The sequence below is a fragment of the Furipterus horrens genome, unplaced genomic scaffold (assembly GCF_987537825.1).
Source record: "Furipterus horrens unplaced genomic scaffold, mFurHor1.1.pri manual_scaffold_11, whole genome shotgun sequence".
Classification (NCBI taxonomy): domain Eukaryota; kingdom Metazoa; phylum Chordata; class Mammalia; order Chiroptera; family Furipteridae; genus Furipterus; species Furipterus horrens.
The window spans coordinates 77,281,296-77,296,072 of record NW_028327181.1 but is presented as its reverse complement, the minus strand read 5'-3'; the positions used below and the strand labels follow the sequence as shown (position 1 = coordinate 77,296,072).

The window sequence follows — 14,777 nt, the reverse complement described above, 5'->3', positions numbered from 1 at the left end:
TATTACTAGAGGATAAGATTCTTTAATTCTGGGCTTGGGCTATGCACAAAGACTCCTTCTCCACCTGTGCCTATCACAAGCGCTAACTCATTTGTTCTGACAGCTCAGGGCCGTCTATGAAGGAATGGGGGTTTCACTTGCCCGCTTAACATCTGGAAATGCCTATTTCCTAATCATAATTCTTGCAATCATCTTTTTAAGAGACACAATACCAAAAGAGTTTGAAATTGGGATTTTTTAAAAAAGGTTTCTCAGCCACAACCAATGAGTATTCAGTTTCTGAGACTCGAGGCTGTGTGCTAAAGACCTTCTCTTATACATCTTATTCAAAAGGGAGCTTCACATCTGACCGACATAACAAAAGGTATCCCTCTCTAAAAAAGTTCCTCATTAAAGAAAGGCAGTTGCCCAAAGGACATTCAATGGCTTTCCTACTTTAGCAACTGTGTTCCTTGCTCCAAGAGAGACTTAAATTAGATATAGTGAAGAACTCAAACAGCTGCAGGAACTGCTAGCCCTTAAAACGTGTAATACAAGAGTTCATGTAATCCCCTTTGTCCAAAGTCTTTAAAAATAGACCAGATAACGGTGGGTCATGTTTATTAGATAATCCATGAACTTCCTTGGAAGCAGGGACAGGAATTGTAGTCTTCTAGAGACTCTTCTATGCACTGCAAGTCTATAAATTTCTAATTCCTCCTTTTAATTTATATGTGATGACCCCGAACTAAGAACTGCATAACTGCCAGGGCCACCTAATTACCAGCAAGCAGACACTACTCAAACTATAAAGCATCCAAAGTCAAGAACACATTCCACACCATAAAAATAGCCTCACCCCAAATGCAGCAGGCATGGAATGAAGAAAGTAACTGCAGACACGCCTGAAGCTCCCTCTGAGATGCATCTGTGTTTCCTGACAGGCCTCAGAACACTCCTGCTTTTAGATGTCAGAAGAAAAAGAAAGAGATCACCCTTACCTGTGAACAGGGGGCTGAAGGAGACCGGAGAAAAGGCACTTTGAGTTCTTGTCAACCTGGGTTTCCTAGGGGGTGAGAAAGCACACAGAGAGAATAAGAGGGGAGAGGGGATGCATTTAAATCACTACAATACTTAATTCCAGATGCACTGTAAAACAAAGCAAATTCTGATCATTGTCAGCAACACTTTTATAATAAAACCTAAAATTTTAGGGGGGAGAATAAAATAATTACGGTAATTCCTTAAATAGGTCTGGCTATAGAATTCACCAGCCTGCAAAGCAAAGAGAAATCCCTTTGGATCTCTCCACACCCAGCTCATAACAGGAGTAAAACACCTTGAGTGGTAATTAGCAAGTCTGTTTCTAGAGGAAGCAAGTCAGATGCACAGTTGATTTTCATATGGGAGCCAAGAAAAAGGCTCTTGACCTGACCAGGTGCCATGTCAGAGCAACAACTTTCTCTCTAGGCCTGCCCCTGAGAATAGGAGGTCCCAAAGTGAACCGGGAGCATATCTGGACTTGAGACCACCACTACAGGACACACATGCAATCTTCAACCACGGAGACTCTGATTTCTGCACAAATGTCCCCAAGCCATCAGCTAACAAGGGGCCTCCTCAGGTTAGGGTCTCTGCCTGGCACCCAAACAAGAGGGCCCCTTCCCCTCTCTGAACTGCCAGTCACATAGCTCTTCCCCATGACTTCTCCTTGGTGCTTCTCCAGGGAACCAGCTAGAAAACCCAGACCTCCTGTGAAAAGATACACAAAAGGTAACTTTGCTTTGTACAATTTCAAATGTCTTTTCAGAGATAAATAAAAGAAATCTAAAGACTGTGACAAAGACTTTCTGGCTAAAAATGTGTTAAGGTCAAAAAATTCATCTCAAGATGACTGAACCGACTACAAGAGAAAGCCTTGTGGGGGTGGTAGAAATGTGTTGCATTTTGATTGTGGTAGAGGGCATGATGATTATAAACATTTATCAAAATTTATAGAATTGGACACCTTAAAATGGTGAATTTTAGGTGGTATATAAATCATACCTCAATAAACTAGACTTTTAAAATAATTCCCACCACCAATCTGAGTGCCTGACTCTGGGCCTTGTAGCTGGCTCACCTTTCAAAATTGCTCTCACCCAAAAGACGAAGTGAAACTTCAACTGCACCAATGGAGGGGGCGGGGGGGAAGCAAAGAAAACCCTATTTAGAATTGTCTGATTTTAGAAGATCTTTATGCATTTATGTTTTAACATAGATAGCTGAGATTCTCAGAACTCACTTCACACAAAATTTCAAAACGATTATGTAAAGATCTTAGAAATAGCCAAGATGCCGGATTTCCTCTCCTGACCTACCTCACACTCCCTCCGCAACCCCCGGCATGCTGAGACTGAAGAAGTTTAATAATGGCACCCACAGGAGAGATGACTGCATCAGAATAAGATATAAGCACACGCAGTCCCTCTATTTATAAGAGTTGCTCATGACAGTCTGCAGCTTAGTTCCCACACTTCAGAGGACTGAAATGGAAAGTTAATTCCACTGGACATGAACTTCAAGACTGAAGAACTTCCAAACTAATTTTTATTTGGTAATGCTGGGTACAACATTAAACTCTGCAAGTAGAAAGCTAAAGCACTGGCCTTTCAAAGGGTTCACACCTCAGCCACTTGGCCATTTGCCTCTTTTCAAAGGAAGCTGCATTACTCTGCCATCTGCCCATGCTGGGGACGAATCTCTTCAGTGCCAAGCACTGAAGAATGGCAGTACCCAAATGCACACAGCTTGCGGAGGCCTCCTCACTCCACCTCATTTTCTCCCCCGCCCCCAGCATTTTGAAGAAAAAAATCATAGTTTCTAAGATCTGGAAAAAGAAATACATATGAATCTAAATCCAGGCAGAGCCATTTAAGAGGCCTGGGAATTTTTTTTTTTTTTTGGCAAATAAGGGAGCCTCAGAGCTAGAACCTTGGAGAGGTAGAAGGTCTAATAGGCTGAAAGGCTAATAATAAATGAGTGCTTCCTTCTCTCTTCGGGGAGATGCTGTGTAACTGAAAATCCAAAGCAGGTTCTGTCTCAAGGATCCTCAGAGTATTCTAATGACAGTCACTCATGAAAAGACCAATCTAGCTGACTATAAAAAACAAAGCAAGGGAATGATTAACATAAAATTGAGGATGGTGGTTATGGTAGCTGTAGTGATGTGATCAGGAAGCAACACACAGGGGTCTTCAAAGGTAACTGATAACATTCTATTTGCTAAGCTCAGAGATGTGTACCTGGGTATGCATTTGATTATTATTATATTGAACACACTATATACACCTCTTTTTGTACATATAAAATATTTAAAATGATAAAAGCCCATTCTAAGATGGATGTGCTGTTTTTTTGGAGAGCATCATGAATAATATGGATAACACTTTTAACTAACCTTTCTATACCACACTCCCATTTATTTTATTCCTCCCCAGATCACCTTGATGAGCATTAAGGCACAAAATTAAGCCACTGTAACTTTGCCAGTGTGCCATGTGCATCTTAGTAAACTGTAAAAGCTAACAAGCAGAAAGACTTGGGGGGTGGGGTGGAGTAGGCTTGATAGGCTATGCCTCAGGTGAAAGAACAAGATAGGGGTGGCAGAAGACCTTAGGCAAAGGTCTTCACTGAGGCTAAGCAGTCCTTTGAGTCAGCTATGCATTGCTTGTGCTTCAGGTAACAAAGAGACAAAATGCCTCTGTCCATTTTCACTCTGCAAACTGCTACCAGTAATTGTTTGACAACAGATCTGTGGGATAAAAGGAGTTAAAAGCATTAGACTAAATATGCCAACAAAACACTGATATAACCAGTGGCCACCTTTCAAATTCCTTGAAACCTAAAATACAAACAATGAACTAGTAATGCCCTCCCCTTCTTGTCCATTAATCTCCTCTACTAATGTCCTAAGACTTACATGTTCTTTTCGAAAGTAACTTCCAAACGAGAATGTACAAATATCAGGATTTACAGCTATAATTTACCTCTGCCCCTGCTAATGCACACAGTGCCAAGTCGGCCAGCCTGTGCCATTTTCAACATGTCATAAGCCAGTGTCTGTTCATGTGCTACAGGCACAAAAACCATGTGTTCATTTTTAGTTCCAATACACAGACATCTGCGCAGCAAGGTCAAATCCAACACTCCATTATAAACCATCTTAAGAACCTATGAAGGGAACTTCCAGGGAAAAGCGAAGAGGGGTAGTCCAAGGTCTAGAACGTTAGGAATGATGTTAGCAGGGAAAATATTAAGAAGTGAAAGACCCAAGACTCAAATGGACAGAGATTTCTGAAACCACGCTGCTCATTCCAAACAAGAGCTGCCAACCAAAACTACTCCGTGAAAAAGTTAAAAAGATCTATGGGAGTACGGCTAAAACCCAAGCATAGAGTTTTGCTCTCAGCATGTCATGCTATTTTTAAAAAATATCCCTTTGGACCTGAAGACCCAAGGAAACAGAGAAAAGGGTTTCTCACTTCTGCCAAGTCTGTCCACGACAGCAGGGTCTCAAAACTGATGCCAAGGCAGCTGCCTCTCTTTCCAGAATTGTATCTTTTTCCCCCACAAATAGATAGGAAACCACCACAGAACTATTCTTCATTTTTCCTCCTCACAACTATGGAGATCCACTGTTAGCTCAGGGGAAGAAAAAAAAAAAAAACCTTAAAAAATGAACAAGATACCCATTTTCAAATGATTGTGTATTATGTGATGATTCAAAAGAGTCAGATCAAATGCCATTTCTCACCAAATATAAAGGAAGACAATCAGTTCAACATATGTGAAACAGAAAAGGGAACTTTACTGGTTTTCCTGAAATAGCTATTCTATATTACACTGAAGCCCACAGGCATCAAGCCCAACTCTGTGAATTCCAACATATGTGTTAAAGGCCTGGCCCAGTTCTCCACAACAGAAACCTGATTAGTTGGTGGGCCCATTTCTTCCTTCGCTTCAAAAAAATTTTCTAAGCTAACTTATACTAGACTTAAGACAGAGTATCCAGGCAGGTCCACTTAGCACACTCCAAAGCATTTGAAAGGAACTAGTTTTGCTTAATGTTAATATATAGAAACTGTTAAGTCTTATAAAATGATTGCAGGAAGTACTTCTAGTGAGAGCTGTAGGAAAGATGTTAAGAAAGATTTTAAGAAGAACAAAGAGAATCATGCCCAGAGGTTACTGTAAAAGCCCCAAATTATATAGCAAAGAGTACAGAGACTCCAATCAACAATAAGGAGGAAGGCATATACCTTCTTGCAAGAGACTAAGATTTCTCACAGCTTCCAGGTCCTACCAATCAAAACAAGAGAACAAGCTAAAAATCCAAACTCATCCTTCCTTCCAACAGGACGGACTTACTTAGGAGGTGTAGATCCATAGAAATCACAACTACCCTGGCCAGACTTACCAAGTTTCTCACAGCTGTGAGGCTGCCAGCAAGACTGGCACATAGTAAGCTGTGTAAAAGCTAACAAGCAAATCTAACAGCACCAAATCCTAAGCATAAAAAGAGAAAAAAAAAATCACCAGTTCAATCTTATTACTTCTCCAAAAGCACAATATATTCTATCTCCATTTATCTTGTCTTCGCTCTATTCCTACAAGGACAAGAAGACAGGAATCACTCCCAGTTTACTGATGAATATAAAGGAAGAAGCATGAAGAAGATGAAATTGGCCAGTGTCCCAAAGCTGATGCTAGAGTTCTAAATGGAATTAGATGTTCACATTCTCTGTCCAACATGCTGCCTCCTAACAGCAGTCAACCGAACGTTCATGCACAAATGCCTAGCTCTTCTCCAATCATCAGAAAAAGCCCTTGGACCAAAAAATGTAATTCTCCAGTGCCCTGAACTAAGCTTTTCAGAGCTACAGCCCAATTTGCTCTGCAGCAGAAATCCGTATTGTGCTTAGAGTGAGTCTTGGTGACAGAGCAGCCAATGACCATTAAATTCTGCTTCCAAAGGCAAAAAACCGTATAATGTTATATGCCTTTTCCTCTTCCTAATCTATTAAACGGAGGACCTAATTTCACGCCACACCTCATATTTGGCATGTCTGAAATCTTAGACCAAGTCCTGGTCAATAGGGAACAAAGGCAAGACAAACCACAAGAAAATTAACAATCTATTCTATGTCATTACCCATAGCTTCAATCCTGTCCTCCCCACATATGATGAAAATTTCATCTACACTGGTTAAGTGGAGCATCAAATGCAGAGCCTACTACAAAAAAGCTGTTTCAGCAGACACACGCTTTTCAAGACCTAAGCATGAGTTCACTGGGAGACAAATGCAGAAATACAGGTCTACCTGAAAGAGGGTAACATGCATCAACCTACTGATTTCTTTAGGGAGTTTGGGTTTGGTTTGATCCCCAAAATGAGTCCCTGGCAGAGCTGTTCAGGAAGGGCAGCAAAGTCAAACTGACCCAACACTTTCATTTTGGGGTATCCTTCAAAAGAGAAGTTCATGACTGGTTCCCAGTCCAGGTGATACCTCAGGATCAACTGGGGAGCTTTTTAAAAATTCAAATTACTGGGTCCTAAGACATACTGATCTTTTCCTAAAGCTCCCTAGGTCATTCTCGTGCACAAAACTCTCAGTTTATTCACCTCCCTGTTCTTCAGCCTTGGGTTGTGGCTGCCAAGTCAATCTTAAGAATCCATCGCATGAGCTGCACCAAAAGCAATTCCAATCTTTCTAAGAACCCACTCAGCAGCACAAACCACAAGGGGGTTGCCACAAGGGAAGTCTCATTTCATTGACACAAAAGTTGACAGTTTTCTAAACCAATACACAGACCTAACACTGGATCTTAGAGAGCAGTCCACCCTTCAGAAATGCAGGAAAAAATTCAATGTCTAAGTCTGGAAGTGTCATCAATTGGCCTAGAACTCAAGCACCAGTGCCTATACCACATTCACAGAATTCTCACATGGGCTTCACAGCAAAGCTATTTTCTACTCTCAATGACAGTGGTCAGCACATAGGCTTGAGATACCAAGTACATCTAGGAGGTCAACCCAGAAAAAATGAAAACTTGGAGTAGAGATGCCCAATTGATTGTGGGCCTACCAACTCCTCACATCATTGGTACGCAGGAGTGTGAAGGGGGTGGGGTGCTGGTACACAGAAAGAGTGATAAGTAAGGTGGTCAAAATGCAACACCAACTTTCTGTCCCAAAGACCAATCATTTCCAGCAACTGCCCTTTGGAAGGTAATAGTATACAGACACCTTGGGAAAACTTTAAAAGCTGGGCCAGGGTATGGGTGGGGGCATGATTTCAAATCATCTCGGGTCTAGAGAGATGCTAACCAGCTGAGAAGTGTCAAGGGGCATGAACTCAGAGTGAAAGCTGTCTCCCATAACTAGCCCTGACCTAATGAGCGATGTCACCACCTTTAGCCCCAATTCTTTGCCTCCTTATGAAGGCCATATCATAAGACTTGTCAGGATCCTGTTAGAATAAAAGGAAAATGAAGCAAAAAAGGGCAGTTTGTCAGCCAGCCCCCCAGCGGGTCTCACCTCCCTGCGTCCAGCTCCCGGCCGGCAGAGGCTCCCACGTCGGTCAGGCTCGCGGCTGAAGCCGCCAGCTCTCCAGGAGGCCTCTTGCCGGCTCCACACCCGCCACCGGAAACACCGCTGGAGCTTTTCGTGCGAAAGAGCCGACTGAGGCGGATTTTGAGGGAGCCCTTCAGGGAAGGGCCCGCGAGTGGCCGGAGGGGCCCGGGAGGAGGCGGGGGCGGTGGAGGCGGCTGCTGCTGCTGCTCCCCTCTACTCGAGCGCCCTGAAGGGACCAAGTCCTGCAGCGGGAAGGGCGCCGGGGGTAACTCTGGGCCTGGGGCCTGCAGCAGAAGCCGGCCGCCGCCGCCTCCGCGGCCCGGGCTGCTGAGCTCCTCTTCCGAGCAGCTGTTAGTCTCCAGGCTTTCGGCCTCCGACTCCAAGCCCTCCAAGACCAGCAGCGCGTCGCTTGTTTCCGTGGGGTCCTCCCCGGCCTGCGGAGCGGCAGCAGGCGGCTGGGGCTGCGGAGGGGGTGCCTGCGGGGGGCACGGGCAGCAACCCCCACCAACCGTCTTGACCCCCGGCCCCGCCGGCTGCCCGATCCCCAGAGCTGCCAACTGCGCCTCTAGTCCAGCCGCCGGGCCCCAGGTGCGCTCGAGCGCCAACCCCGGGGGCAGGGCCTTGGGGTCCAGGGCACAGCGGTGCCGGGGACATAGCAGTTCCGAGGGTCCCGGCTCCGGGGCCGCCTCAGCGTCCTCCTCCTCCGGCGGCCGACCCACGTTGCGGAATACCATCAGCTGCGGCGGCCGGGAGCCCCGCGTACCCGGTCGTGCGAGGAAGGGTGGCGGCGGGGGGCCATGGCCTGGGGGCGGCGGCGGCGGGCCTGGCTCGGGGGCCGCCTCTCCATAGCCGAGCAGGCGGCTCAAGACGCGGTACGAAGCGGCCGCTGCCGCCGCCTCACCATCCCGGAGCTCAGCCCCCTGCATCGGGGAGAGGGAGGGAGGGCGGGCGGCAGGGAGCCTGGCTGGGGTGGGGACTAAGCCGGGCCCCGCCGGAGCCCCGCCCGCCGCGGGCCCCGGAGCGACAGCGCAAACGGCCGCGGCGGCCTCTGCCTCCTGGAGGGGGCGGGGGGCGCGCGGAGCCCAGCGCGAGCCCAGGCCGCGCGCCGCCGCCGCGGAGAACCGCCCCCCATATGGCATCATTTCCGGGAAGCTTGACCACGCCCCTTTCCCCAGGGCGTGCTCGCGCTAGCTTCCAGGGAGTGTGACGTTACGCGCGGCCTGGTCCGCTATTGGCCGTGAGCTGCTTCTCGCCTGGCCGTTCGTCACCTGCCCCGAACCTTGCTTTTCACTTCCCGGGCGCTCAGACCGAAGCCACTGTTCCCGGTAAGGTAGAACGGCCGTGGGACACCTGGTCTGGTCCTGGAAGAGAACCGGTAGCCTTGCGAGTAACTCCGAGTCTGGTCCCGCCTATGCAGCTTGCGATGTGTAACCGAGGCGGAGTCATTTCTTCACTGACAAACTGTATCACCCCTAGCATCCGGTGAATATTTATGTAATGACACATGAATAATGTGTTCTAAGACTCAGAGGTATGCTGATAAATGTTGGAACACCTGACCCTCCAGGAGGAAAGGGGGATGTATACGTATATAGATGCATAAATATATAATAAATTTTACTGATGTAAAAGGTGTGTAGCACACAATTTACCAAAAAGAAAAATAATAATAATAATATACAGTTGCAAATTCCATGTAACCAATTGATTCTCACAGAATTCTTTCATTGATTTTTGCCAAGCTCTTGAGTGGGTAGTCCGGTGGTTTCAGTTGACCGAGGAGTGTAATTGTGACATGAATGTTAATGATTAATATTTTCTTTCTGTCAGTGTAAGAGGAAAGTAAAAAAAAAAAAAAAAAAGAGTCTATAAACTGTTAATTATGGAAGTGACCTGTTCGCTGAATGGGAAAACAGTTTTCAAATAGTGAGAATGTCTGCAACTTTTGTTCTATTCACAATCTAATGGCTAGCTACAGGCATAGCACATTAAATTTATTTATTTTTAAATATTTTATTTATTTATTTATTTTTAAAAAGAGAAGAAGGGAGGAAGGAAGAGAGAGAAACATCAGTGTGTGGTTGCCTCTCACACTCCCTCAACTGGCGGCTTGGCCCACAACCCAGGCATGTGCCCTGACTGGGAATCAAACTGGCAACACTTTGGTTTAAAGGCTGGTGCTCAATCCACTGAGCCACGCCAGTCAGGGTGCACATTAAATTTAAATAGAGCTTTCCTGTGGTGGAGACTGGACCCGATGGGCAGAAATGGCAACTCACAAGGGGAAGGAAAAGAAAGAAGAACAGGTCATCAGCCTCAGACCTCAGGTGGCTAAAGAAGAAAATGTATTTGGTGTCTGCCACATCTTTGCATCCTCCAGTGACACTTATGTCCATGTCACTGATCTTTCTGTCAAGGAAACCATCTGCCGTTTGACTTGTGGGATGAAGGTAAAGGCTGACAGAGCAGAGTCCTACTTATGTGCTGCCATATTGGCAGCCCAGGATGTGGCCCAGAGGTGCAAGGAGCTGGGCATCACTGCTCTCCACAGCAAACTCCTGGCCACTGGAGAAAATAAGACCAAAACCCCTGGTTTAGGGATCTAGTCACCTCTCAGAGCCGTTGCCTGCTTGCTTGGGAATGAAGATCAGACAGATTGAAATGTCACCCCCACTCCCTCCAACAGCACCCTCAGGAAGGGGTGTAGCCATGGTCATTGTGAACAGAAATCCTCAAATTATTGTTTTCTGTTAATAAATTACTTTTGTGGCAGCTAAAAAATTTAAATCTGAATTGTTAACATTTTCTTCATCATTTTCTTAAGTCTAGGTAATCAACAAAACACTGAATTTGTATGGCTTGCTGATTTCCATGGGGAGGAGACAGATACCGTGTCACTCCCGAGTCAGACTGCACAGCCATTCTCGGCAGTGCAGATAGACTTTTAAGAAGCTACACCATCGTCTCTCGAGACGGACGGCTGCCGAAATATTCCCATCATGGCTGATTTCAGTCTACCAACCTGGCTTTACTGAACAGAGTTAAAAGGCATTGAGCAGTAGCATACAATTATGTAGTAGTTCATAATGCAGATACAACAATATAAATAACCCCAAGGGCATAGATAACTAATAATAGTAAAATTATTAAGAAGTGATGAGTTTTGAGAATTTATTTAATATTACCTTTGTTTTTAATATTTATTTCATTATAAATTTGTATAATTAATTTTACCAGTGGCTGTGATAAACAACTGGCTTGCAGAATTCCTAAAATATTAATAATTGGCTCTCATAAGCCTGTATGAGCCAGCTCCATAGCACTACAATTTTCTCATCAGCAAAATAGAGATAAGGATTGCTGCTTTGCTTACCTGCAGGCATGGTGTGAAGATCAAACAAGATTAAGTTTGTTGTGTAGAGGAAGTGGGACTGGAGGCAGGAAGACTAATTAGGAAGCCATTGCAATGGTTCCATGCGAGGTGTTTAGGAATGCAAGGGATAAGGAGGAAGGAGCAACCAGCGGAACTTAGCAGCTTAGGTACCCAAGGTTGCATTGAGGGAAAGAGGGTTGAGGGTCTGCTATGAGTCCTGCAGCCAGAGAGACCTTTTCAAAATGGAAATGTATCCATGGCTGATGCCTCATGGTTTCCCATTGTTTTCCCCATTGTTTCTAGGCTAAAGCCAAAACTCCTTAAGGAGGCTTTTGGGATCCCAGGTGATCTGACCCTGCCTCTCTCTGGCCTCATCTCCCACCAAGCTCCCCCTTGTTCTCTCCCCCATGCAGTTCCACTAGCCCTGTGTCAAGCTTGCACATACATGGCCATTGCACAAGCTTTTCCCTTTTCTTGAAGGCTTCCCCTGAAGGACCCCCTGCCTTTTTTTTTTTTTTTTTTTTTTTTGCTTAGTAAAGTCCTACCCATTCTTCACACTGAACTCCTCAGTACCTCAGGGAAATAAATCTCCCTGGCAGGGCACTTTCTCCTCACTGAGGTCCAGGACCACTCCTTTGGTGCACTTAATTGCACAGATATTATTTGCCAGCTATCTGTGGGGTTATTTGATTAAAGTCTGTCTTCATTACTAAGCTGTCAGCCCCATGAAGGTAGGGGCCACAGCTGCCCATCGTGGACTCTCCAGTGCCAAGGACTTTCTTGGCACAGAGTAGGCCCTTAATAATAAGTGTTGAATTATTGTTCAATCTCACACCTTTTAAGAGGCTCCTGATACAAATTTATCTCATTCAGCACAACAAAATTAATATCCTTCCTTGCCCACGAAGAAACTGAAGCTCAGTTATTCACCTAAGATCACACAGTTCAAAAAGCTGCAGTGGTATTCAAAACCAGCCCTGTCTGATGCCAAACATTTTACTCTTTAGCCTCTCCCCCTCAGCTACCTCTCAGGAGACATTGAGGTTTCTGTAGAAAAGGAAAAATTGCTGTGGGATCACAGAACACCTAAGGCCTAAGAAGACCACCTAAGATCCCTGGCTATGTCAGGAAAACTGGCTCCAGAACAGATTACAGGGCGGGGTAATGCATGGTCTGTAGCTCTGCAGCGCCCTCTGCTGTCCATCTATTATCTTAGCCCCAGAGGGAGGCTATGTCTGTCACCTGGGGTATCTCCACCCGCCCAGAGTACACAGAGGCACAAGGGAGTGCACACAGGCTCTTTCTAAGGCAGAACAAGGAATGCTGCCTTTCGCCATAACCTTAAATGTCCAGGCCTGTAGCCCAGGTCCTAGAAAAAACATTGAAAATTAAGATCCAAGCAAAGGAAATAACAATTGTATGAGTTGGATTGGTGTGTGTTTGTTGAGCAGGTTTTATGTCTACACATATCTTTTTCACTGAAGACTATGTAAGTGGTCCCTGCAGTGGTAGGATTCTAGTTTTTAAAGTTTGTGAAGAACAATTCAGATGATCTAAACCAGTCCTGCGATTCACTTAAGTCACTCAGCCGTGGACCAGGCTTCGGGGGTGCAGTGATGGGTGAGACATGCTCAGTCCCTGTCCCACTGGAGCTTGCTATCTCATTCGAGTCCTAATAATGCTAATTCCTAGGTGTATGACCAAGAAAAAATAGTTAAACAACTTCGAATCTGTGTTTCATTTATTTTAAAAAAATAGGTCAATAATAATCCCCCTTGATGGAGCTGTTGTGGGGATTAAATGGATACTTATACGTAAATGCTAAAACACTCTACAAATGTTAGTTATTATTACTGTGGAAAGCTTTTTGTGGGGGGGGGAACAACTTACTATTATATCTTCACCCAGTGTGTGTTGTTGGCCTTAACTAATGGTAACCGATGATACCAGGAACCAGGAATAGGTCACTTGCTCCCTCTGTCCCCCTCTCTGTTACTTAGCACACAGAGTCAGAGTGACCAAGAAGAGAGCTACAGATGCCAATCTGACCCCAGTAACCACTCACTGGCTTTGTGGCGTTGAGAAGGTCACTTTGCTGACATTCATTTTTAGTTTTAGTTTCCTTCTCTGTTAGAGAAAGTTCCGAACTGTAGGTACTTCTAGTTCTGACATCTTAGGGAGTCTGCTCGAGGCTTGTCCTTTAATCTCTTCTCTTTCTCCCACTCCTTACATTCCCACTTAGGATTCTAAAGCATAATTGTTTGCAGAGGCCACCAGTAAAGTAAGGGAAGTTTTTAGCAAACTCCATCTGTCCCTCCTACATACACTCAGTGATCTGGGACATCAAAGGTTGGGGGGAGCAGAGAGAGAAGTGAAGGAGCCAAAAGACAGCATGTGCATTTGAGGCCAGATCACTGTGTGAGTGGGGAGTGCAACAGCGATGGAAAGGTGATGGGAAAAGGAAGAAAAGGAAGGCAGGGACTTTGTTCTGTGGCTACCTGCAAGAATCCACACCCTTCCGAGCCGGGGAAGCTGCCTCAAACTAACTCTGAGCTCCCAGTTATCATGTCCCACAGAGGGAATGGCGGGAGCGGTAAGAAAATAGGAAGAACAAGAAAGGTTAGGCACGGTTTGCAAGAAGAAAAGGAGACAGGACTTAGACAAAATGAAGGTGAAGAGGTGGAAGCAAAACTTTGTTTACTCTCTTCTCCCTGCCCCTATTTCCCCTGACCCCACTGGCTGTAGTTGTCAACTCTGATGCAGGAGAATGGATCCCCTGGGTAGGGAGGTGGAAACCTGGTGCAGGCTCCTGCTCTGTCACAAACAACAGTGTGGTCCTAGGAAAGTCCCTTCACCTCTGGGCTTGATTTACTCCTCTGTAATGGGGCTTGATTAAGATCTCTGAGGATGAATAACAAGGTGGTAGTTGTGGTATGATGGAGCACTGTCAGGGAGTCAGAGCTGAGTTTGAGTCTCAACACAAAATGAGCTGTTAGGTGATTGTGGGTGAGTCTCTGAGCCACAATGTCTGCATTTGTGAAATGGGGATAATAGTCACCATATGTGGTTGTGGGGAGATTTATTGAGACAATGCACATGAAAAACACTTTATAACCACCACAGTCTGTACAATGACTGTTGTGGTTATATGAAGCTCTCTTTCCCACCTTCACCACCCCCAAACGCAAATTCCAGATCAGCATGGTGTCAGGTATAGGCAGTCAGAGCAGATTGCCGGGAGATGCAGCTTGGCCCTTTATTGTGCCATCGCTACTGCTGCCAGGAGGCTGAGTAGAACAGAGGGGTGGAGAGAGGAGCATGGGCTCATCTACGGTTGCTATGACGCCCCATCCTGGATTTGCCCAACTCTCCTAATGGAGCAAAGGGCAGAGGGAGGCAGGAAGAGAGGGAGGGAGAGAGAACGACAGGGCCCTTCCTCTCCCCATCGCATCTCTCTCTCTCTCTGGAACAGATGTAGGGTGGAGAATGTGGGGAGGGAGCCTAGACACTGGATAATAGGGGAAGGAAAGAGTGGTGTGCCAGAATTAAGAGGGCTTTTGATGAGAGAAGAGGGAGAACCCTACTGCCTAGACCCAGAAGCCAGCTGATGGTGTTGGGAAGAAGTAAGAGCAGACGACACAGAACAAGTGGAGAGAAAGAGCGAGAGAGGAAGAGAGAAAGCAAGGAAGGAATCAGGAAGGCAAGCAGCCCCAGACTGCCTCCAGCCTCTACCTGGGCTCTCTTGAGCCCCCAAAGCCCCCAAATCCCCCAGGCAGCCTCCCCTCAGGGTCCTTGAGAACTGCCCCAAGG

At 45.9% G+C, this 14,777-nt stretch overlaps 1 protein-coding gene and 1 pseudogene across 6 annotated transcripts in view; one reads left to right on the top strand and one right to left on the bottom strand.

Moving 5' to 3' along the window:
• Positions 1-8,532, bottom strand: part of SOCS7 (suppressor of cytokine signaling 7) — a 30,144-nt gene extending 21,612 nt beyond the window's left edge. For all 5 annotated transcript variants that reach the window (XM_090291210.1, XM_090291211.1, XM_090291212.1 and 2 more), the window contains exons 1-2: positions 7,559-8,532; positions 981-1,045 (exon numbers count right to left, since the gene is read on the bottom strand). In XM_090291210.1, the coding sequence (XP_090147336.1) occupies positions 981-1,045; positions 7,559-8,520 (1,027 nt within the window). In that variant the 5' untranslated portion in view covers positions 8,521-8,532. The remainder of the gene's footprint in view (positions 1-980; positions 1,046-7,558) is intronic.
• A 363-nt stretch (positions 8,533-8,895) lies between these two features.
• Positions 8,896-10,371, top strand: LOC149998340 (small ribosomal subunit protein uS11 pseudogene; annotated as a pseudogene). The gene is made up of 2 exons (XR_016507234.1): positions 8,896-8,919; positions 9,634-10,371. The product of XR_016507234.1 is annotated as a small ribosomal subunit protein uS11 pseudogene (transcript).
• Positions 10,372-14,777: the final 4,406 nt, after the last annotated feature.